The 25473-nt window shown below is 40.7% G+C and overlaps 1 protein-coding gene across 1 annotated transcript in view; it reads right to left on the bottom strand.

Annotated features, from left to right (window-relative positions):
* Positions 1-2051: 2051 nt before the first annotated feature.
* PIAS4 (protein inhibitor of activated STAT 4) overlaps positions 2052-25473 on the bottom strand; it is a 37439-nt gene continuing 14017 nt past the window's right edge. The window contains exons 3-11 of the mRNA XM_075281352.1: positions 23023-23107; positions 18829-18870; positions 18663-18753; positions 18432-18560; positions 13503-13608; positions 11684-11757; positions 11047-11207; positions 5567-5697; positions 2052-5444 (exon numbers count right to left, since the gene is read on the bottom strand). Of these exons, the coding sequence (XP_075137453.1) occupies positions 5236-5444; positions 5567-5697; positions 11047-11207; positions 11684-11757; positions 13503-13608; positions 18432-18560; positions 18663-18753; positions 18829-18870; positions 23023-23107 (1028 nt within the window). The 3' untranslated portion in view covers positions 2052-5235. The remainder of the gene's footprint in view (positions 5445-5566; positions 5698-11046; positions 11208-11683; positions 11758-13502; positions 13609-18431; positions 18561-18662; positions 18754-18828; positions 18871-23022; positions 23108-25473) is intronic.

Here is a 25473-nt window from a genome sequence, read left to right as displayed (position 1 = left end):
ATACATGAGACCCAGCGAGTTACAGGTAGCGTTAAAGGTAAACTGTCATTGGGCTGTGGCACATCAGGAACAGTCCTAAATCTAGAATCCACTTTGACCCTACAGAAGATAGATCTGGGTAGAGGAATAATAGCTTCGATGTTTCGTCCCAATGAAATGGAAATGTGTAAAATCTGAAAATACACTAGAAATTGTAGCAACTATGTAGTCATTCCAAAAACACAATTTTAATAGATAGCATATTGAGAAGAATTTGGAAGATGGAAAAACTAACAATGTCTTCTAGGCAAGGCCCCACGGTGCAGAAACGCAGTTTTGTTTTTTTAATTGCAGATTGTGTTGAGATTTATTGAGCCAAAGCCAAGAATGGCTACAAAGGGAATCGGAAATCTATAGAAAGATCTCATACTTCTAACTTCTGGTTAATCCACTCATGGCTTTGGCTCATAAAGTCGCATCAAAATCTGCAACAAAAAAAAGCTGCGTTTCCGCAATGTGGAGCATCAGCCTTAAACTGTTTCCTTGAGACACTAACCTACTAAATATATTCAAAATATTTCTAAAGGTTCTTCATTTTGCTTCAACAGGTCAGTATATATGCGTTTAAAAAAACAAACAAAAAACCTAGCAACTCAACCTGGTAATTTTTTTTTTTTTTAAAGAGTGATTTCTACATAGAAGTAAATTATTTATTTACTAAGGTTAGTAGAACAAAAAACCAGAGCCAACAATATGGACATGCATACCACTCTGAGTAATTGAGTCATCCATTGAAAGGGGCTTATTCAAAATAATAACAGTGAGGGGGCAGAAACTGAAGTCATGCATTCAGTGGATTAACGGGTCAATTTTGGTTGTCATTTTATGTAAAGGGATGACAATCATTGCACATGTTGGTTATAGTGTATTTCCTTCTAAAATCCTGGATAGAATGGGTCATTCCAGTCATTATGACGAAAAACATACTTTGATTAAAAAGTCGATTGAAAATGGAAAAACAGAAGTGTAGGAAATCATCATCATCATCTCCAATGCCTTGAAGTGGCAAATAAAAAAACAACATGACTTCTGAATAGCAGAAAATTTACCAGGGAACACATTTCACTGGCCCCAAAAAAGTGTTTCTGATGCTATGCTATTCAGTATATCACATACAAGTGATCATGGATCAGTTTGAACATCTCAAAGTACTTGAGAAGATCATGTTTCCCTGTGCCAAAGAAGAAATGCCTTCGAAATGGGAGTTTCAGCATGACAATGACCCAAAAGACACCAGTACGTGAACATCTTGGTTCCAGGCAAACAGGATTGAGGAAATAAGAGTGGTCAGCCCAATCCCCTGACTTCAAACGCATATCAAATTGTGGGGGTGACATAAATGGCAAAACCCAAAAATGCAGAAGAACTGTGGAATGTAGTCTAATCTCCATGACTAGAATTGTTCTTCGGTGCCAGAAGTTGGTTGACTTCATGCAACACAGATGCCAAACCGTCCTCAGAAACAACAGTCATGCCACAAAATATTAGTTCAGTAATTTTGAATGAAGTTTCAAAATTTTTTTCAGTTAATACATTTTTGGGTTTTTAAAGAAAAATGCTGGCACTGCGATTGAACAGCCTAATATTTCATTGTCTTCCCTTTCTGTAAAAGATTAACAGAAACTGAATACATAAAGCTTAGATTCAGAATTGAATTTGCAGTATTTCCAGTGCATTTGTATTAATGCAAATAAAAGGTAATGGTTTTGCTTCTTTAAACTTACCACTACTTTTTCAACACTACTGTACATATTCTATATATTCAGAAAAAATGCTGCCATGTTGTAATTCTATGTATATGCAGTCACAATCTGGACACGTGCTAGGAAGCAAAGTGACACTTGCGACAGACACTAAAATATCAGACGTATCTTGTCAAATCATATGTAAAAACCTTTCAGCAATTACGTAATTGCAAATATTTTTATTGTAACAAACACTATCTGTGTTTTCCTGTTAAATTTAGGAACAAACAAGAGAAAGAAAAAAACAAAAAAAAAAACTAAAGTATTCTTGCAAAGCATGTAAAAACAAAACCCCAAATAAACATCCATAAGGAAAATAACATGTTTACAGACACGAGAGACTGATTAGGAAGTTTTAAAAACACGTAAATTAGAAGAAAAAAAAAAAAACAAAAACACAAAATGCCATCTTATTGTGGCCGCTTCTGCACCAGTTGCATCATGTCTCATCTCTATCTGCAGCGGGAGAGGATTAAAAAGTACAACAGAATCTTCAAGGAAGGAAGGCAAGCCGCTGGCTCTGTACATTTTACTTAGGGTACCACCCAAATAAATTGTTTCACATATGAAAATTATTGGCACAGTTACTAGCACTATTTTTCATGAGATGTAGAGCTGTTTTAACGATTTTCCATTTGTCGTTTTTACTTTGGAAGGGAGGGGGGGGAGGGCGATAAATTATGTCAAAGTAGTTTGATAAATTATATTCACAGCTGAAGGTCTAGAGAATAGAGAATTCTGAATATTGAAATGTTGCAATAAATATAGGATATTTCACCTGCACAATATAAAAAAAAATATTTAAAAATAGAAAAAACAAACAAGACTGATGGATCAGTTTAGTGACTGACATCAAATCCAGAGGGAACTCTTTGGATTTAAAGGGTCCGTCAGGTATTAGTTATGTTCTCTGTCATTTTGCCAAAGGAAAAAGACCCGCATGTAGGACTTTTGGTCATGATTTTGTGTGGACTGTGACAGAGAATCTAACATGGAAATTTGAATACGGCGTACGTGTGTGTCAGTGCCTCTACTAAGTAAATTGGCACAAAAATGGCAAGGTTAAGAAATCAATTTAATCCTCAGTCTGTATCTGGCATGGTTATGCCTAAAACCTCCAATAAGTGCACCTAAGAAATTAAAGAGGAGGACTAGTCAGAACATGGATATGAAAGAATGGCTTAGAAATCACATTTCCGTTTACGGGGGAACCCAGACATAACACATTAGTATAAAACTCCTTTGTTTACCCTCAAAATGTTATCTTTGAAATTCATCGTTTAATCAGCAATGTCATGAATTTTCACCCAAGCCACTAACTCTGCAGAAAGCACCCATAATCATACTGGGATGCCAACTGCTTCAGTTACAGATGAACATTATTCTAACTATGATTTGCAACAAAATGAAAGATTTTAAAAATGAATTTATGTGCAAAAATGTGTGATTACCTATTAGGATTGGTCATAAACATCAAACTGGTGGGGGCCTACCAATAAACTAATATAACATTTTGAAGCAACCATCCATCCACTGTGTAGTAGCAGGCAGTGGTTACTGCAGCTCAGATTCAATTGATTTGAAAATGACCTGTGCTGCAGTAACCACTGCCTGCCACTAGACAGTAGATGGAACGGTTTACAACTCTGTGTGCTTGTAAGTGCACTTGCAGCTACTGATCAGTGTGTCAGATCCCCACCAGTTTGATATTCATGGCCTATCCCCTAAGGTCATCAAAAAGTTACCTAGAAAACCTGGTTATGTTACCCACAGCTGTCAATATTTTCAAAGTCCATTAGTCTATTGGCCACATTTCCTGGTCTGAAATCAATCGGAAGACTAACTCCTAGTATCATATTCATCTAAGATGCTAGGAGTTCCTGCTTTGGTGCAGGATTACTGTTTCATATGGTTTATGGAATACTTGTATCATGCTTAGAGGTGCTTCATCTCCATTGGAAATGACTGATGCTTGGGCCACAAAATATATACAATACCCAGTCTGTTTATTTCGTCTTGTGCAAGACTTTTATTAGGTATTGTTTGCTCACAAGAAAAAAAAAAAAGCTGTAGAAATTTCTATGTGTAAGATACAAGTATCTTGCCCATGAGAGTCTATTTTACATTTTGGCCTTAAGCTCTGTTTTGTTTTTTTCCCCCCGTCACAGAACAGGAATAAGAGCTTTCGGCAACAGTATGACACCCCATGTGCCAATTACACAGGTTGCCTTTGAGCAAGTTACTTCTATATTACCCATAGGCACTTCTAAGAACTGTAGAAAGGACAACCTATACTACTGTTAGAGGATTGTGAGTGTTGATGGTCAAATAAAGAGCATGAACGCAAAGCCATCCGACAGGAAATCAGCTGCACAAACAATACCTGGTTACTTACCCCTATAAGATTTGAGTCAACGTAAGAGAATTTTTGATATATATTAAGATGGAGTTCACAAAGACATTCTTGTACAGCAGGAAGATTATCTAGTCTCATCTTTATGGAGTCTTGAAAGGGCAGTGCATATGGTTTGTTTACTTTATGTTGGAGAAATGCCTTGGGATTTATATATGAAATAAGAAAACTTCTAGCATTTTTTCCTAATTTCCAATAGTATGCAAACAGCTTGTGCATGGAGTGAAGGGAGGCATCAGAGCAAAGGTTTTAATATGGATTATTGTGGGGAGGAGAAAGAAAGTCTAGAGCAGCATTAACCCCTCCCCTAACTAGCACAGAAACAAAAACCTGAATAGCAGAGAGGTAGTTTGATTGAAAGCGTTGTGTAAACCCCTCTCCCACCCCTCAATGTTGCTTACAAAAATCTAAACACACCCCGCTTTTTGCATATTACTAAATAGAACAATGACTAAAACTGCACCTCCCACAAGTCTGCAGATAGTGAGAAGTTAAAATATTGAGCTGGCCATTTTTTTTTCCAAACCCACAATGGCTATCATCATCCAGGTTCATCTCTAAATAGATATCTACAGTATTAATCTTTTGCCTTTAATGTTCCACCAAAACATTCACATCCCTTCAATGACAAGCCAATTGTTCCAAATATTTAACTTTACTACTGTGCCCCCTTCTCACTGCTCATATGAGAGCAAAAGGGGAGAAAATAAAGTCTGCATTTCAAACTTGTTTCTGAAGGCAAGGAGAGTGGTTGATAAGGAGGCATGGAATGGCTCTCTCCCCTCAGTCTGTCTCCTGGACCCACTTCCAATATACATTTACATTTAAAATAGAAAAAAAAATAAAAAGGGGGAATGAAGACAAAGAATTAACCCACTGCAGGTCAACATGATGTTCTATGCCTCCTAAAATGTACATGTAGAAGGGACATTGCAAAAGTGGTGATGCATACAGGTCTTGGTAGGAGGTGGGAACAACAGCACCCAGCTGTGTCTAAGATTTCAAGGTCCAAGTTCAAAGTAAGAAAGCAATATGGGGTCAGCAAGCCGATAAAAGCCCTTTTTCAAAGCAGCGTCTCTTATGGGGTGGGCGGTCCTCCTCCTCTTCTTCCTCGTCTTCTTCAGAGGAGGACGATGAAGACGAAGAGCTGTCCAGTGTCAGATCAACCACATCAGGACCAGGCTTTCCATTCTCAGTTGACTGTGTGCTGCTAGGAGGGGGAACCTTTGCTGTCATTTCTGGAGAACCTGATGCACAGAACAAGAAGCACTGCTTTTGAAAAAACCTTAATTCATTGAACAGCAAAGTAAAGTTAAACATGTGTGTGAAAAAAAGTACAACGCAAAAAGAAAATTTTAGAGGCAAATACCTAAATCAAGAATAGGACAGGCTGGACTGTGGCTTCTCTCTTTTTCAGCTTTTATGGGACGCCAAGAACCATCAACCAGAAATTCAATTTCGTCTGCATCCTTACATTCAGTAAGGATCTTTGACAGAAGTCTGAAGAAGAAAGCATCCAATTTACAATCATCAACAGGTTTATATGCGGCTACATTATTGTAATTAACTATAACAATGCATATACCCCAAAGCACTGCATGGTGAGTATCAAAGGGGTTTTCCAGGCAAATTTTAAGGATTACTTATCTAACCAGCAGTTCTCAGCAGCAGTTATATGGAATACAGAGCTGGAAATAGCGCATCGGCAGGGGTCCCGGGTGTAGGACCTCAATAAATTTGATATTGATGACGTATCCCAAACATTCAAAAAAAATTGTCTCTTCATTGTCACAACCCAAGAGCCAATAGTTTTATTTTTCAATGGGCGAAGCAGCAAATCCTGTCAAAAACAATCCCTGTTAAAACTACTCACTAAATTTTCATAGGGACATCAGATTGTGTCAATTTACGTGGTAATACGGTAAGTTTTCTATTGTACAGGGAATAAGTCATCACAATTATTTTATGCAAATAACTTTTCTTTTTTTTTTTTCTTTTTTTTTTTACTTATATGCCGCATTCATCATTTCCCTGAAAAGGCTCCAGAGTTTGACAGAAGGTGCGAATGTTACGAGTAAGTATGTGCCTCGTCATATGAGCTGCACCCTCCACCGGCTCCAGGAATATGAAGACTGATGTTACGTTATAAGGCTTACAGGTCAAACAGCAATTTTGCAAATTTTTCTGTAATAAAAGCCTCCATAAATCACCCCGTTTTAAAAACTGCAACCCTAAAATTATTCAAAACAGCATTTAAAAACTTTGTTAACCACTCAACGTTTCATTTGAGTGAAAACCAAAATGTAGGTGAAAATTTACACATTTCAATTTCTTTCACCATCAACATTCAGTAAGGAGTATGGTGTCTCAATAAGGAGAGATAATAGTGACTTAATAGACCATGCATAAAGTAACTTGCTCTATGGTCAAATTCCACAATGCAGTTCCCTATAGATTAATCCATGGTTTAAAGTGCAACAAAACTTTCGCTCAACTTTTGATTTGCTGTCATTGTGTCACTAATAAAATTTTCAGGCAAAAAATGGTAAAATATTTAATATATGGGAGTTGTAGTTTTGGAACAGCTGCAAGGCCACATTGACAGGTGACCCTGCAGCTGTACGGGGATGTATAGGGCGTTTTTTTTGTGGGGCCAGGTGTACTTTTTAGTTATACCATTTTGGGAAATGTTTATTGCTTAGATCACCTTTTATTTAATTCAGAGGCAAAACAGAGAGAAAAACCCGGCAGTTTAGCACTTTTGATTTTGACGTTCACTGTACATAAAAATATTAGTAGACCGGGCATTTTCAGACACAGGGATACCTAATGTGTATGTTTCACAGTAATGTTATACTTTTATATGTATTCTAGGGAAAGGAGGTGAACTTTTATTTATTTTATTTTTTATTATATTTTTTTTAAGTGTTTTTTTTTTTTTTTTTTTTTTACTATTTTAATATCCCCTGCCTAGGGGGCTTGAACCTGCAATCATTTGATTGCAAGTCCAATAGACGGCAATACAAGTGTATTGCCGTCTATGGGAGATTCTATACATTACTATCGCAGAGGGTCATAGACCAGCCGCGATAGTAATATATAGCTATGACAGGCCTGGGAGCCTTCATTAGGCTCCCGGCTGTCATCGGAACAGGTCGGCTCCTGCGGCCTCGCCGTGCAGGAGCCGGCCTGCATCACTAAAGGTATGGGGCCGGTGGGGGGGGGCTAACTGACTGCCGGGACCTGTGGAGGAGGAGTGGATTTGCAGCATGGCCGCGCTACTGCCACCGCTGGTTTTCTTCAGCGGCAGTAGCGCGGCCCCGGCAGCTAAGAGAGTCCCCGGCATCTGCTGTAATAGACCGGCGGATGCCGGGGAGTGTCTTAGCTGCCGGGGCCTGCAGTATTGCCGCGCTACTGCCGCTGAAGAAAACTAGCGGTGGCAGTAGCGCGGCCATGCTGCAAACCCACTCCTCCACCCACATTCAGACTATAAGACGCACCCTCGTTTTCCTCCGAAATTTGGGGGGGAAAAAGTGCGTCTTATAGTCCGAAAAATACGGTATATATTTTTAAAATATACTTTATTAAGTTTTGGATTATTTCTGTGAAACCCTGCATTTTTTCACTCTTTCCCTTGCTTCTGGATTGAGATCTGTTCTCTGCCTCTGAGAAGGTTACCCCTCGTTCACATCAGCATTTGGATTCCGTCTGGGGGGAGTCTGCATGAGAACCCTCCCCCCGCCCCTGTACGGGAAACCAAAAGCAAGCGCTGGTGCAGTAAAAGCACACAGATCCCATAGACTATAATGCGGTCCGTGTGCTTACCACCAGATCTCCGCAGGGATCTTGCAGACAGGAAAGTAGTTCACCATCTACTTTCCTGTCTGCATGATTGGTGCGGGCAGCGCATGGCAAGCACACTGGCCCCATTATATTCTGCTTTTACAGCACAGCGCTTGCACTTATGTTTGTATTCCGTTTGGGAGGCGGAGGGGAATCAAAACGCTGATATGAACGAGGGCTTACTGTGTCCAGGAATGCGGGAAGTGAAAATGAGAGGAGGGTAGGGTAGGGTCACTACAAAAAGTTATATATCTAGAAATCTGAAGGGATTTAACAAGAGGAGGTGCAAGTATTTTTAACCCTTGAGTTTAGCATTTATTTATAGCTTAACCCTTTTGCTGCCAAGGGTTTTCAGACATTTTGCATCTCTGGCTGCAAGGGCAATTTTCACAGTTTTAAGATGGACAAATAAAAGCTAAATTGCAACATCAAAAAATTATATTAAAATTCCCATAACTATACATTTTCTGAAAGTGTCAAAATGCCACTTGACACTGTATACAAACATTCACCTACAAACAATTTTGATTTAAAGTGTAGGATATAGATATATACATACCGTATACACTCTAGTATAAGCCGACCAGAATATAAGCCGAGACCCCTAATTTTACCACAAAAAACTGGGAAAACTTATTGACTTGAGTATAAGCCGAGGGGGGGAAATCCACCATTGCAGATAAAAAGTCTGGTCATGTGCATTGCAGCTTAGTAACTCCATGTTCCTCATAGTAATAGCAGTTAACCCCATCATGTCCTTCACATTAACCCCGTGTGCGTCACATAAGAGTTACTGATAAGTGGGACATATGGAGGTAATAATTAGGTATCTTCATAATTAAGGTCCTTCATTAGTACCCTCATGTGTCTCACATATTAGTAACCCTTATATGGGGCACACAGGGGTTAATATGAGGGACATGATGGGGTTAACTGCTATTAATGTGAGGCAGATGGAGTTGCTGAAACTAAATTAATAACCCCAAATGCCTGACAGTAATAGGCAGAGTAACTTAAGGAAGGTACCTGTGTGTTTCACTTTACTGTAGCTTCCTCTCCTCCATATAACAGACATCTTCCATAAGACACAATGAATCCTGGCCACTCATCTGCAGGGTAGATGCTAAAGCCTAGTGTGCTAAAGGACCTCTGATGACGTCATGACCATGTGATCGGACTCTGGTGTGGGCGGAGCTACTCGGAGAAGACTCAACCTTATCTGCAGATGTTACATACCACTGGCTACACGACCTTTGAAGACATCACAGTCACGTGACCTTATGACAAGCCAATCACAGAGCAGTAGCACTAAAGGACCTCCCCCTTCCAGTTTTCTGTGCTCCGTGGACCCTGACTCGTGTCTAAGCCGAGGAGAGCTTTTTCAGCATGAAATATGTGCTGAAAAAGTCTGCTTATACTCAAGTATATACGGTATATATATAAGTTATATGTACCAAGCCTCCTAAAAATAAGAGTTCAACATGGCTCGAAGTTTATTCATATCACTAAGACCTACACTGGCATACACACATCTTCATAAAATCACCAGAACTGAAAAGAACAAAATGGAAATGTTTAAAAAATAAAAAATAATCTTATAAAATGTATGGATTATACAATGAAAAGCAAGTGTACCCCTAAAGCCTATATAATTCTTGAAATTTTACAACCTGAAGCTTACATGTGTATCAATAGCCATGTCAATTACAAAAAAATACTTTCTGATTAAGAGGACAGAGAGAAAAAGTATAGTATGCTCTCTGATAGGAGAGGGAACAACATGGACATAAGTCCATGCTACTTAATATTGCAACTCTCCCCCCTTCTTCCCAAAGGGTCATATACAGGTTATGAACATACATAGATTTATTAGTCTTTGCATTCTGTTCCTTTATGTAGCTCTAAGATGCTACCTGAGGCTGGAGAAAGACACTTTAGAGCCCAACATCTCAAAATCTGTTTAGGCTATGAAGATGACCTTGGATTAATTTTAAAGATGAGAATTTCATACAGATTTGGAGCAATTTGCTGTTAAACCGCTGTCTGGAATAGAGATCTGCACTGGGAATCTCAATGCCAAACATAGTTTTCACCAACAAACCGTTCTGGATGTGTAAGGGTTTTCATGATCATACCCATCTTTACAATTAATCCAATGTCATCTTCATAGTCCTAACGGATCCTGAGAAATTGACGTTAGTAGCTAGGATGCATTACATACGCCCTCTGCAACTAAAGTGCTACCCTGGTCAGATGTATAAATATGGGTATGTGTACTCCTATCTTTAATCTTTTCAGTACTTGCTTTTGTTTATAAAGACATATAACTGATCAGCTATTTGGCATTTGAATTTATGTATCAGCAGTCTAGGTCTTTCCACTCTTTAAATTAGGTCTAAATAAATTTTGACATAAATACATTTATCTTATGTATTTGTGCCACTCTCATTCTGTCTTTGGTTAGCTATAGTCCTAATGGATCCTGAGAAATTGGCATTAGTAAGTAACAAGAATGCACTACATATGCCCTTTGCAACTGAAATGCCACCCTGGACGGATGTAAAAAAAATTTGGGCGGCAGGGAAAGGGTTAAATTTTTTAAATTATTTATTTTTTTGCTATTGTTGCCAACATACAGGGTGAAGAGTATGGTCTGACATATATCTAAATAGGGATGAAGAGATAAGCAATGTCAGTTAAGTGGCAACTGAGGGTTCATGGGGAAGTTGGGACCAATTCCACTCACCTGACTGCTCTAAAAATCTTAGATTAATGACCATGGATAGATGATACGGCTCCAATAACTGTTTAGGTATAGTCAGCAATTCTGACCTCTTGAAAATACTGAGTTTACAGCTTCCAAGCATTCTTATTCTAGAACAGACACTATTTGACTTTCTTATTAACAGGCAATGTGTTTAGAACTAACAGACACATTCTTGTAAAGGCAACTGTTGTAACTGGCAAAGGAATCTTTAGAGCCCCCTCAAAAAATTGATATCTCACCCATCAATTATAAGCTGATCATATTGAGCTGGTTTGTCACACACTGGGCAAGTCCATGTTGGTTTCTTTTCATTCATTTGTAAATAGAAGACCGCATCAAAGCACTGCAGGTGGGCACAGGTCTCTGCTCGACATGGTACAGTTAGCCGCATCTTTACAAGCTGCGGAATAGAAAGTGAAGTATTATCTACTGTATTAGGGAAAAATAAAGAAAGCGAGAACCTGTCACCTAATAAGTACATCCAAGAGGTTTCTGCTATTTTTCTGCTTCAAGTATTACTTGGTTTTGTTTAAAGAACAGTAGTTGCTCAAGTTGGCATATTGTACAATTCTAGAACAAAATCGAAGTATCAATTCTATAGCAAAGATATCCGTTATTATAAACAATCAAAAATTTTATAACAGGATTATTAAAACAAGCAAGGTCAACTATATAGAAACTGTGCAATTCTTGTCTGGTTTTGCAAATAAGCCCCAAGCAAGCTGCAATGCCTTTAACTGTCCATTGTCTGAAGTACTGCTTTCTCTGAATGTTACCATGGCACATGCTGAAGTCACTACCTTTAAATGTGTAACAACAAATATAAAGTTTATCCACACCAGTTACAGTTTACACTTTACATATATTTTGTCTTACCGGACAAATAAGTGATACTCTGACGCCAGTGGTAGCAATCTCACTGTCTGGGTCTAGACGCAGTTTTTCTCTTACTGCATTGATTGAGAAGAAAAAGAAAAATCTTGTATAAACTGAAGGAATTACAGAAAAAGTGACTAAGAGCTAAGGATTCAAAAGATGCGCTAGACCAAAGATTTCAGCTTAAAGAACTTTTCATGAACATTTGTGGATAATGCATCTGAAAACGCAACCCAAATTGTGCCTGTGTTTTTCACAGCGTTTCCAGTGAGGAAAAACTAACAGGCAGATACATGGATAAATATACACAAAACTTCTGGCATAATTTGTGCTAAAAAAAAACTGGCATAAATGCTTTACACCTCATTTTGTATTTGTTTTTGACATTTTCTAAGAGTTTGAGCGCTTAATAAGATGTGACATAATTCTACAATTTTGCAAGTTGCACCATAATAATGTCAGAAAGTAAGCAAATTTAGAAGTGGTGCAAAGTTAGACTAGATCGTCAAAAGTGAGCTAGATTTTCTAACAGCATTAGCACTTTGACTAAACGGTCTTAAATACCACCACGTTTTCCATCTAAAACATAACATTTACAAAGTGCAAAGTTTATCTGCCCCTCTGCATTTCTTTCCATAATGTGGGGATGAGATTAAATGTAATTTCATTGACTTTGTTGGGACTGTGAAACACAGCGGGGAATATAAACTAAAATATTCAGCACAACTTGCATGCATGCTTTACACCTCATTTTACATACAATTTAGAAACTAACAGTTTACTGTTACACTTTATCAAACATATGGGCAGGGCTCTTTGAAGAGGGGGCATAGATTAACCATGCAAATCTGTGAGACAACATATGCCAAAAATGTTGTTGGAAAATAATCCATCCAATACGTGATATAAAGTTAGACTACACAATATAATAGTATGCCAGAGTTTCAAACATCAGACACTAGCACAGAAAATCCCCCTAGCTCCTACCATTCCTGAGCTATTATTGTTACTTTCAGCACAATTATGGTATCTATTGTTGGGTGGGTGGTATCGGGTAGAAGCGGAAAGACAGACCATCTGCCTGACAGCGGAGAGCATAAGTATTCTGAAAGTAAAACAACTGCATGGGAAAGGTCTGGGCTTGAGAACAAAATAACTGCGCCAATGGAAATTAAAAATACAAAAGAGTTGGAAGAGGTAGTGAAAAGTTTTGTTTAACTATGAACTCTCAAAGTTAGACAGTATTTTATCTGCCCAAGTGGTTTCTGCTGTTGTGTTACCGCAATAGTGTGATTACACGTCGCCTCAGTCTAAAGGTTTTTTTTTGTTAACATAACCATATTTAAATTTGCAAGCATCGAAAACTTAAACATCTTCACAAGTGTAATTTAAATCACTGTAAATGTTTAAAGCGTGTTTCCCCTTGTGAATTAGGGAATCCATTGCAGAAATCACTGTCTAATAAACCATCCCTGTCTTCTCTAGAAGGGCACTGACTATGGCAACAGCTGGCTCCCCTGTTCTCCAGCTGCTTAACATTGTAAGGGCATAGGGGTACGGCCTTTCAAGGTTTAGATTGGACCAACCAGAAATAAGCCAAGTCAGTCCATAATCTGTTAAAGTAGGCAAAGAATTACAATTTGTGGAGGTGATGAAGGCGCCTCAAAGATGCTACATTTTTTAGCTCCTCTTACTTCTCTCTGCCTTTATTGAGTTATATAAACTATAACTCATGCCGTTCTATTTAATCTATAGTTTCTTATTTAACAACAAATATTATTGAAGACTGGTCTTGTTAGACCTCCAAACAAAATCTTACCAAGGGTCTTGCACAATTCTGGATGTTTCACGCCAATAGTTTTTAAACGTTGTAGTAGTTCAGATGATGTTCTTTGTCTTACCAAATACAAGCCCACAGAATAACTCTGTTTAAGAAAGCAAAATATGTTTAAGAAACTAGGCTTTAATGATTATCTTAATAGGTTATGTTCACATTATTGTCATTTAATTTCTGTTGTTCATCTGACACAGGATGAGAACAACGGACATTAAATGAGAGATGCAGACGGGGGCCCCCTTTGTCAGGTGCTTGTCTGAATTCAATTTTTTTTCAATATTAATTTATTTTTAAACATCACTTTCCTCCGTTATGAAGGAAAACAAACATGAGAGGAGACAGGGTCACTCATGTTGTTTAGAGTCATTGAGAACAGACACAGACTGAGGAGGCACTGTCTGTGTCCATTACTCCACTATCATGTATATACATGATAGTGGAGTAATGGACACAGACAGTGCCTCCTCAGTCTGTGTCTGTTCTCAATGACTCTAAACAACATGAGTGACCCTGTCTCCTCTCATGTTTGTTGTATATATGCTGTAATACTATGATACATGGCTGCAACGGATATTAAAGGGGCTCTATCAGCAAAATCATGCTGATAGAGCCCCACATATTCGTGAATAGCCTTTAAAAAGGCTATTCAGGCAACGTAAATGTTATATTAAACTACCCCCCAGTTTTAAAATAAAAACTTAAAAAAAAAGAATGTTGTTATCTACTTACGCATCGTGCACGCTGGGCAGGCATTCAGGGTGCGCCGTCTTCTTCATGCACGCCTCCTCTTCCTCCGGTCCCATCCTCCTCCGGCGCTCGCGAACTGACACTGATATTAAAAAAATGGCCTGGGCGCTTGTGTGGTAGCATGCGGCTGCTACTATGGCTTTTGCGCAGGTGCCCAAGCCATTTTTTTTTTTTTTTTTATCAGTGTCAGTTCGCGAGCGCCAGAGGACGGGACCGGAGGACATCGGAGGAAGAAGAGGCGTGGATGAAGAAGACGGCGCACCCCGAATGCCCGCCCAGCGTGCACGATGCGTAAGTAGATAACATTCTTTTTTAGGGTTTTATTTTAAAACTGGGGGGTAGTTTAATATAACTTTTACGGTGCCTGAATAGCCTTTTTAAAGGCTATTCACGCATATGTGGGGCTCTATCAGCATGATTTTGCTGATAGAGCCCCTTTAAAGAGGACCTTTCACCATATCCGGGCACAGGCAGTTCTATATACTGCCAGAAAGCTGACAGTGCGCTGAATTCAGCGCACTGTCGGCTTTCCCGATCTGTGCCCGGTGTGAAGAGCTTACGGCCCGGTACCGTAGCTCTTCTATGGTCAGAAGGGCGTTTCTGACCATTAGCCAGAGACGTCCTTCTGCCTCGCGGCGCCAATCGCGCTGTGCTGTGGAGCGGGGAGGAACGCCCCCTCCCTCTGCTCACACAGCTTGTCCGTAGATGAGCATTAGCAGGAGAGGGAGGGGGAGTTCCTCCCGGCTCCACAGCACAGCGCGATTGGCGCCACGAGGCAGAAGGACGTCTCTGGCTAATGGTCAGAAACGCCCTTCTGACTGTAAAGCGCTACGGTACCGGGACCGATAGCGCTTTACACCGGGCACGGATCGGGAAAGCCGACAGTGCGCTGAATTCAGTATATAACACTGCATGTGCCCAGATATGGTGAAAGGTCCTCTTTAACTGTAGTGTGGAAGTAACAAACAATGCGTAGTCAATTAACACAGCTAGTTACATTAACACAACTCTGTTATTAAAACAAAATGTTTTATATATTAGATTCATCAAAATAACCCCCATTTGCTTTGATGACAGTTTTCACACTTTTGGATTCATGAAGTAGTCATATGAATGGTTTTTACAAACAGGAATGCCTTATCAAGAGTTAAATTTGTAGAAATTCTTGCATTCATAAAGATGTCTGATGAAGGGGTTGGCAATTATGACCTAAAACAAAACCACAATTAATCAGGCATTTTAGCTTAATTACAATTAATAGTGATCATTTAGGTCACTTTCCTTTTACAGTAAGACTAAATATAAAGGAATCTCATAAGGTTCACCCAACAAAAGTTCGACTGGCAGTTTGATTCAGAACAAAGACGGCCAAAACAAAACTGATATTATACTCTGGGGCCTCTTCAGACCCTAGAGCAGAGTTTCCCCAACCTTTTCAGACTCTGGGCATCCTGGGAGAGGGGGAGAGGAATTCCCCCCCTCCTAAAAAAACAAAGGAAAAAAAAAAATTTGTTTCACTTAAATTTAGAAAACCTCACCAAAAAACACATGAAAACTGCATGCATTTTTCTGTTGCAGATTTGTAGATCACAACTGCACCATGTGATGAACCCTCAAAGCTACACCATCCTATACTTTCCACCGAGCACATGCAAAACTTCACCTTTTACCATTACCATACTCCCTTAGTGGTCCAAAAAGTATCATGCTCCCCACTGGCCCCCACCCAGCTAATAACATCCCCCAGTGGGGATTGGTGCAGTAGGACTTCAGCAGACATCAATAGTTGACATGTGAATGATAAAGCAGGAAGCTAAAGTCTTCCTGCTGCATTACTCTATTAAACTGCATTGTCATCCTAAGGGCTAGTTCACACAGAGCACAGTTAGGCGTATTTTGGTCCTGATTTTGACTCGGGAAGCCGCATCAGAATAGGGCCAAAATGCGCCTGCCACGACTGTTGCAGCTTCCGACAGTCGTGGCTTCCCGCTCCAGAGTAGGCCCAAATGGATGGGCCTAGTCCGGAGGGTACTGCCACGAGGAAGACACCGGGGCTTAATGAACTGCGGAATCCGCCTGAAGAAAGTAAGCTAGCGGTCTACATAGACCTCTATTCTGAGGGAGCGGATTATGACATGGATTCAGCATCAAAATCCGCCCCCTCTTGCCCTGTGTGCACGAGCCCTAAGGAGGCCAATGTATTTAAAAGGGGATGTGTGGCCATTTCCCTAACGGCTTGTCACTGCACCTCCAGGAGGTCTCCACAGCACCCCAGTTGGGAATTACGGAGTATAATGAGCAGAGGCCCAGGGGTGGTGTTCAAGCAGAATACAGTCTTACACACATCTCCTGGGCTCTGGCTTGACTCCCTGCTGACTTCAGTGCTCCTGACTGAAGTCAGGGACCACAGAGGCCTGTGATTGACCTCAGTGTCATATGGGATTGTGACACAAATGCCATCATTACGATGCTGCTTCACCCACGGTCCCTGACTACTAACAGAAGAACCAAAAACAGCAGGGAGCCTGCTGAAGCCTGGAGCAGTAAGTAGCACTGTTTTTATATCCTAATAGGCCTCCATTAATTATAGTCCTGGGTTTGAAGAGACCCTAAAGTATAATAGTTTTGGATTGAACTGAATGAAACTGCTAATACTGTAATAACTAAAACCAAATAACATTGGTTATCCTGGTTGATGTTGAGTGTCTGTTACTTTTTGATTAAATCACTCAGCCCTAGTCTGAGGCATCAACTGTGTTGTGCAGAGGTAGGGATGGTATACAGTTCCATATAATGTTTAGTCCTATTAAAATACCATTGTATTCTACATTATAGCAAGAACCACTCTACTAACGAGAAATGAAAGTCCATCAATACTTTAAATGAAATATTTGTAGATCTTTGCTTTCATGAGTGAACTTGAGGATACCTTCAAACACTATGATAAAACTGTCAAGAAGACTGGCTCAGAAAAGAATGACCAAGAGTTACCACTGCTACAGAAGGGGTGTTCTTTAGCGTATGTTCACACAGAGGAAAATGAAGATGAATTTTTCATTTTCCACCGCCAGTATTTTCAACTGAGGTCTAGCGGCAACAGGATGCTAATGCAAGGCATCGACATTCCATTGCTGTTGCCCACTGCTGATTCGGCCCAGAATGAGCTTAATCAGCAGGGTGTCCTAAGTGGCAAATTCCACCGTGTGAACATACCCTTAGAGCCACAGAAAAAAAAAAAAACAGCATCTCAGATTACAAGCAACATAGAAAGAGAACGCATGTGCTCGAAAAATCTTGGCATGGTCTACTTTGCTGGTAACATTATTAATGGTTTATTCAAGACACACAACCAGCATGGTTACCACAGCATTCTCACTGCCATGCCATCTCTTCTGGTCTGGGCTTAGTGGGGCTACCATTTGTTTTTCAACAAGACAGTGACCCCAAACAGCTCCAGAGTATGTAAGGGCTATCTGAAAAAGGAGGAGAGATTAAGATTGTTGGAAAACCATTTTGAGCGACTATCCTGCTGCAGCTGATTAAGAGAATACCAAGAGTATGCAAAGTTGTCATCAAAGCAAAAGGGGTTTACTTAGTAGAATCTAAAATGTAAAGCAGAATTATATAGAAAAAGCATAGAGAAGGTGGCTCCAAATGTTTGACTGGCACTGTATATTTGTTACTTTGGAATAATTTGAAAACAGACAGGAAATGGTTACTCTTTATTCTTGCCAAAATTAGTTTCACAAACTAACAAATGTGTCACCAAAAACGGCCTTTCAAGTATTTATGAGAAACATTAAGAAATTTGAGTCACTATATTTAAAAAAACAACAAAAAAAACAATACTACTATCCTGCAATTTTAAAGGTGTCCACTGAAGCCCTATGCGTGCTAATTCTCTAAGGGGTTTTCATTGGAGCTATGATAATTAAACTTTTTTAAACTGTTATATGGGACTTCAAAAATCCCCATTTATGTACACAAAACTGATCCTACGTTAGCTTCCCATCCATCAGCATCTGTAGGAAATTGGGAGTTGCTGATTAAGAAAATGGCTTCAGTCCCTCCTCTTACTATTGATGTTTGACTTCTAAATACAAACCTCCCATACCACAGGCTTAGAAAAATGTAGATTAAATTTAGACTAAAAATCACTTATACCTTGCCATAGTTTCCCCAGGTAACAGTCACTCTGTTGCTAGCTGAAGAGAGATACATGAGATTGGTAAGGTTTATTGGGCGGCACGGCCTTTTGGGTTCAACGCCAGGTTTATTGGAGGGGTAGTAGCCCTACGAGAATAGAACAAAAGTTTAAAGACGACCAATGCCACAGTAAAAATGTGGAACACGGTGAAGCATAAAAGAATGACAAAAAAAGTTGCATTTACTTACCGGCACTGAACAATAGTTGTGATTAACCTTTACAGCAATGTTGGGGGGGTACTGATCCTCCTGTGGACAGCTAGTGTCAGTGTAACAAATCCTGAAATAAAATGCACCACAGATGTAGCAGACACACTTTAAACACAAATCAAGCTAGGTACTGCAAAATACTTACCTCAAGACCACTTGAACAGATTTGGTGCCAGGGTGTAAATCCCTGAGAGAAAAAGAATGTAGATTAGGAGATTATCCAATTCATCAAAAACAATCACCTACCCTTGAGGAGTAACTGTCATTTCACTTTTTTTTTGTAAATTAATAATTCAGGCGAACATAAACTTTGCTACCATCTGCAGTTATTAGCTCCTCTTCTGCCTGGTGAGCTGCTCAATTCGCTAAATAAGGGCTAGAACTCCGATGAGGTTATATAGAAGTCTACATGAAGGTAAGGAGGAGGCCAGAGAGAGAAACAAGCACAGACACAAAATGCCATATCATAGTACGTGTTTAGCAGTTTTTCAACAGATTTTAGTACTGAGCAGTAGAGATGTGTAATCTTAGGGAATGTTCACATGGAGTTGTTTTTGCAGACTAAACTAAGATCTGCTTCAGGAATTAGGAAACTTTTTTTTTTTTTTTTACATGATCAAAACTGCAATTAGCTGAACTGATTGTCCTGCCGGCAAGAGCTGTGAGCAAGTGATATCAACTTGTTCTATAAGTCCATGGTTATAGCAATGCTGTGTAACCAATAAGGAATAAGGTCACATAGCAGGAAAACAAACCAGCATTTCTAAAGCAATATATTTAGGAAGTCTTCAATTTACATAAGCTACCAGTATAGATGGGATCCTTGAGGTGGGACAACCCTTTCAAGATCCTTTATTATAAACATGCCCCAGACTAAGGCTAGGTACACATCTGCATATGGGTTTTCATTGTCTAGGTCTGTGGGGGCACCCAAACAACAGAGATATCAACTGCTAAAATAGTTACCGGCAGACACAATTGATAATGGGGTCCACCATTTTTATACTGAAACCAGAGGAGAAGAGAAAAGTCTTCTGTACAGGACTTTTCTCTACCTATTTTCGGCAGTTTTTGGTGGTGGACTCCAGCATCCTGGAGTTGTAGTGTATCTCACTCTCCTCCCTGCGGGCTTCAGTGTTTCCGGATGCAACAAACGAGAGTCAAACACAGGGCCAGTGAAGGATCAGGCAGTCTCTCTGTGAGCAGAGGCACTAGCATAACAGGGAAAATGATGCTTACTTGTAGATCTCGGTAATGGTGGCTTTAGGGTAAATCAAGTGCTTCAAATAACTGGTACAGCCTCACGTGTATCAATATGAATAAGACTTAGCAAAGAGTAAAATTACTTTTAAAGGCATTATTACAACCTCAGAACAGGTCCAAATCCAAATTAATAAGTAGGGGAGTTAGAGGTCACCTGATAAGTTCATCTTTCAAAAGGAAAGGGCAGGGACATGAGGCCATTTAACCATAGCAAGAGATACTATTTTGGTTAACCCCTTAAGGACCAGGCCATTTTTTGGTTTCGCATTTTCGTTTTTCCCTCCTCACATTTCAAGAGCCATAACTTTTTCATTTTTCAGTTCAGAGTCACATGATGGCTTATTGTTTGCGGGACAAATTGTACTTTGTAATGACACCATTCAATATGCTGTGCAATGTACTGGGAAGCTGGAAAAAAATTCAGAATGAGGTGCAATTGGAGAAAAAATGCATTTGCGCCATTTTCTTATGGGTTTAATTTTTACAGCGTTCACTGTTTGGTACAAATGACATGTTACCTGTGTTCTACGTGTCAGTACGAACGCGGTGATACCAAATTTATATAGTATTTGAAATGTTTTGATACTTTTAAAAAAATGATAAACTTTGCAAAATAGAAAAATTTTTTTGTGTCATCATGTTCTAACACCTGTAACTTTTTCATATTTCCATGTATGGAGCTGGTTGTGGTGTCTTTTTATGCGGGACAAGATGACGTTTCTATTGATACCATTTGGGGAAAGATCTGATGGTTTGATCACTTTTTATTCAATTTTTTATAGGAGGCAAAGTGTTGAAAAAAACGCTTTTTGGCTGTTTTTATTTATTTTTTGCCGCTACGCTGTTCGCAGTACGGGATAAATGTTTTAATATTCTAATAGTTCAGGCATTTTGGAGCGCGGAGATACCTAATATGTTTATGTTTAATGTTCTTTAATTACTTTTATAGCTAATCTAGGGAAAGGGGGGTGATTTGAACTTTTATATTTTTTTTATTTTTTTAATACTTTTAAAAACTTTTTTTTTTCTTCTGTTACATTTATGATCAGACCCCTTAGGTACCTTGAAACCTAGGGGGTCTGATCGCTCATACTATTCACTGCAATACTACAGTATTGCAGTGAATAGGAAAATCGCAGCACTTCTATTAGACGATGCCTCTGGCATCGTCTAATAGATCTCGGGCAGAGACAAGCCTGGAAGCCTTCAATAGGCTTCCGGCTGTCATAGCAACCGATCACCGCCCTCATGTGACGTTCAGGAGGGCGGCGATCGGGGAAACATGGCGGCGCCCATGCCGCCTGCGCTGTTTACACGCTGCGGTCGCGTTTGACCGCAGTGTGTAAAGGGTTAACAGCAGCGATCGGCTCGGGCACCGACCGCTGCTGTTATTGGCAGGTCCTGGCTGTATGATACAGCCGGCATCTGCCGTGTATGGAGCGAGCTCAGCGTGTGAGCTCGCTCTATACATCCCCATGCGACCCATGACGTACAGTTACGTCAAGGGTCGCTAAGGGGTTAAAAACAAAAAATTACATTTTTACAAATTATACATGGCCATATGGTTGCAATTTCTTGATTATAGGGGTTTAGCAACCCAAGGTATTAATGCCAATATTGTTATTTTTTTTTACATTTTTGTTATTTAGGTAAACATTACACTGGCCACTTCATGTATAATCAAGATCATGGATTGTAATCCCTTGGAGGCAGGGCCCTCTGACCTACAATTCCAGTTGGTCACGGTTAGTAAATATACTTGTTTTGTGCATTGTATGAGCTGTATGCAAACCCTCTAATGTACAGCACCATGGAATTAATGGTATTCTAAAAATAAATAATTATACTTCTGTTAGGTCTGCTCTGAAGGGATTTTTCTGACATTTAGCATTTATCACTGTTTATACAATAAAAGAGCTACTGATGTCAGGGCATCTCGCACTGTGCTAGCTACAGATGTCAAGGCCCACTGTCCATGCATACAGCTGACTGTTTGACCACCCTTGACTAGCTGGGTAAAAACCACCCTGCTACTTATTAATGCTTACTTGGTGTGGACGCTAGCTCTACCTCTGATATCTTAATTTAGTAGTTTCCGTGACAGTTTGTCTTTTCCTTAACAATTGTCTATCAATTGCTGTATGGTTACGTACAGAACATTTCATTAAATCAGTGATGGCGAACCTTTGGCACGCGTGCCAGAGCGGGCACCCAGAGCCCTCAATGCTGGCATCTGTGTGGGTGCCAGGATCGCTCAGTAACGGGAAATCCGGTACAGGATTCCCTGTTAGGGAGCGATCACAGCTTTCAGCTGGTTGTGCGTACCGCGCCGCCTACACTGACTATACAGAGTGTGACCTCTGCACCAATGCTGATGACATATGTCATCAGTGCCCACAGTGAATAGGAGAGAGGACACCCGGCAACCCTTCAGGTAAGTATATTTGTGTGTACACTGTCTGGGGAGGGGGCTACTGTGGACCATTTCATACTGTGTGGGGAGGAGGAACTACTGTGGACCATTTCATGCTGTGTGGGGAGAGCCCACTGCAGGGAAGATTGTATTGTGTGTGTGTGGGGGCCACTGCGGGGCAGACTGTACTGTGTGTGTGGGGGCCACTGGGGGGCAGACTGTACTGTGTGTGTGTGTGTGTGTGTGGGGGGGGGGGGCGCACTGTGGGGCAGACTGTACTGTGTGTGGGGGCCACTGCGGGGCAGATTGTACTGTGGGAGGGGGGGGCACTGCGGGGCAGATTGTACTGTGTGTGGGGGGGCCACTGCGGGGCAGATTGTACTGTGTGTGGGGGGGCCACTGCGGGGCAGATTGTACTGTACTTTACCTTTCAGTACAAGCTCTGTAAATCCCTATTCACACGACTAACTTGTGATTCCGCAATTGTGGATCCAAAGAGTTTTAAGGTTAAATTGCAGTGTTGGTACTCCGCGATAATTTATTGAGTTTTTGGTTAGTTTGGGCACGGTCTCAAAAAGGTTTGGCATCACTGCACTAAATTAACCGTATTTTTTTTAAAGAATATTTTCCATCATCTGCATACCTACTGCATAAAACCAGTACCTTGAATTCTTTATTAGGTCCACTTGTCTTGGAGACAGTACAAAAACACAAGGACTGTCTTGGAGTTTTTCACTGTTCTGTGCAACTAAAAGACAAGAATATTTTGTGAAATGACCATCGATACTTCCCCAGGAATACAATACAAAGGTTACCACACTTTATCAAGTGTCTACAGAAAATATAACCATAGAGAAATAAATGTATGATTCTGGAGGTTACTACAATCACAAAAAAAAAAATCCTTAATATGCAAGAGTTGGAATAAAGCAGTGTTCTTGGATCCTCCTAGACCCTCTCTCAGGGTCATCTCTCTCAGTCCAATAGAAAAAAAAAACCTGCACTGTTTGTAGGGTGTTCAAGGACGCAAACCCCCCCCCCCCAAAAACAAAACAAAAAAAAACCCATTAGGCTATAACACTGTGAAATCAACTTCAGACCTAGTTGACACGAGGCGCAAAGGTTGACAATTTTCTGCACCGAATCAGACTCAATCAGCAACATTGGTCAGGATTTGTCTATCAAGGTACATACAGTTTAAAGAGGGCCTTTCATGATTTGGGGCACAGGCAGTTCTATATATGGCTGGAAAGCCGACAGTGCACTGAATTCAGCGCACTGTCGGCTTTTCCGATCTGTGCCCCGGGTAAAGCGCTATCTGTCCCGGTACCGTAGCTCTTTACAGTTAGAAGGGTGTTCCTGACAGTCTGTCAGGAACATCCTTCACAGCACCGCCTATTGCGCTGTACAGTGTGATCGGGGAGGAATGCCCCCTCCCCTCCTGATAATACTCATCTATGGACAAGCACTGTGAGCAGAGGTCAGCCAGACTGAATTCCAAATGGGGGAAAAAAAATCCCAGTCCTCAAGCTCAGGGAAGGGGCAGACAGACTCTGACCAGTGTGACTGGAGTGTAAACAATGAACTGAATAAATTAAGATAGCGGCCAGTTTTGATAAAGCATTGCATTTAGGAAAAGTCTTATTAAATCCACATAAACTAGCAGTATAGATAGGATCCTTGTGATGGGACAACCCCTTTAAATGCCAATCACCCAGGCATATACAGTTGAATTGAAGTCGATAAGTGGTTAAAGAGTGGAATTAAAATCTTTTTCATATAGGAATAGTATAGGTTGGATATGTACAAAACATAATATTTCTTAAAGAATAATGTTTTATTTTCCATGTGACATTTTCCTACTCTTATCTTATAGCATCCGTATCCTTATGGACAGGGAAGGAGACAGATGCCATCTAGTATCTCATTACCAGCATCCTTCAGTGCAGCGGTAAAGCATTATCTTACATGATATAGAGTTAAATAAGTTCTCACTCAGCTGCAGTAAGTGTGCAGCGTACAATTTCTTTTAAAAAGATAAAGGTTGCACAATTTAAAATATTACCAACGGTGCGTTACCCTCCACGACCGTGGACTACTGCCTAAATATCTGCTGTATCACCAATGGAAATCACATTGAACATTTGTAGGATAGAGCTGAAAAGACACTATCCAAGCATATACCGTATTTTACGGACTATAAGGCGCATTGCCCATGAGCGCCTTATAGTCCGTCTCGGTTCATATATAAGGCGCACCGGACTATAAGGCGCAGTCCGGTGCGCATTATATGTTATTGAAAGCGGCGGCAGGCAGACTTTGCCAGCGGCCGCTTAACCCCCCGCGTGCCAGCCGCTTCTATTGGAAGCGCTCGGCAGGCGAGGAGGGGCTCTATCAGCATGATTTTGCTGATAGAGCCCCTCCTCGCCTGCCGAGCGCTTCCAATAGAAGCCCAACCGTAAAAGTTACATTAAACTCCCCCCCCGTTTTAAAATAAAACCCTGAAACAGAATGTGAAACTTACCGAGCGGTGCAGGGTGGGCAGGCATTCAGGCCTCCTCTTCCTCCGATGTTCCGTCCTCCTCCTCTGGCGCTCGCTAACTGATAATGGCCTGGGCGCATGCGTAGTAGCCGTAGAAGCATTATGATATTGCACATGCGCCCAGGCCATTATCAGTTCGCGAGCGCCGGAGGAAGTGGTCAGGACATCGGAGGAAGAGGAGGCCTGAATGCCCGCCCTGCACCGCTCGGTAAGTTTCACGTTCTGTTTCAGGGTTCTGTTTCACGCCGGCGTGACAGCAGGGCTGCCGGACACTTCCCATTCATTTCTATGGGAGCCGGCATGCGAGCGCTCCCCATAGAAATGAATGGACTGCTTTTTTCCATTCATTTCTATGGGGAGCGCTCGCATGCCAGCTCCCATAGAAATGAATAGGAAGTGTCCGGCAGCCCTGCTGTAACGCCGGCGTGTACGGCTGTGATACACGCCGGCGTTCCGTAGTGTGAATGCACCCTTACGGTGCCTTTTATGTATGTATGGAAGCGGCACGCAGACTTTGCCGCCGCTTCCATCCATATATAAGGCGCACCGGACTATAAGCCGCACTTGCGATT

The sequence above is a fragment of the Leptodactylus fuscus genome, chromosome 1 (assembly GCF_031893055.1).
Source record: "Leptodactylus fuscus isolate aLepFus1 chromosome 1, aLepFus1.hap2, whole genome shotgun sequence".
NCBI classification, from domain to species: Eukaryota; Metazoa; Chordata; class Amphibia; order Anura; family Leptodactylidae; genus Leptodactylus; species Leptodactylus fuscus.
The sequence above is the reverse complement of the archived record's forward strand: the minus strand, read 5'-3'. Positions and strand labels throughout refer to the sequence as shown.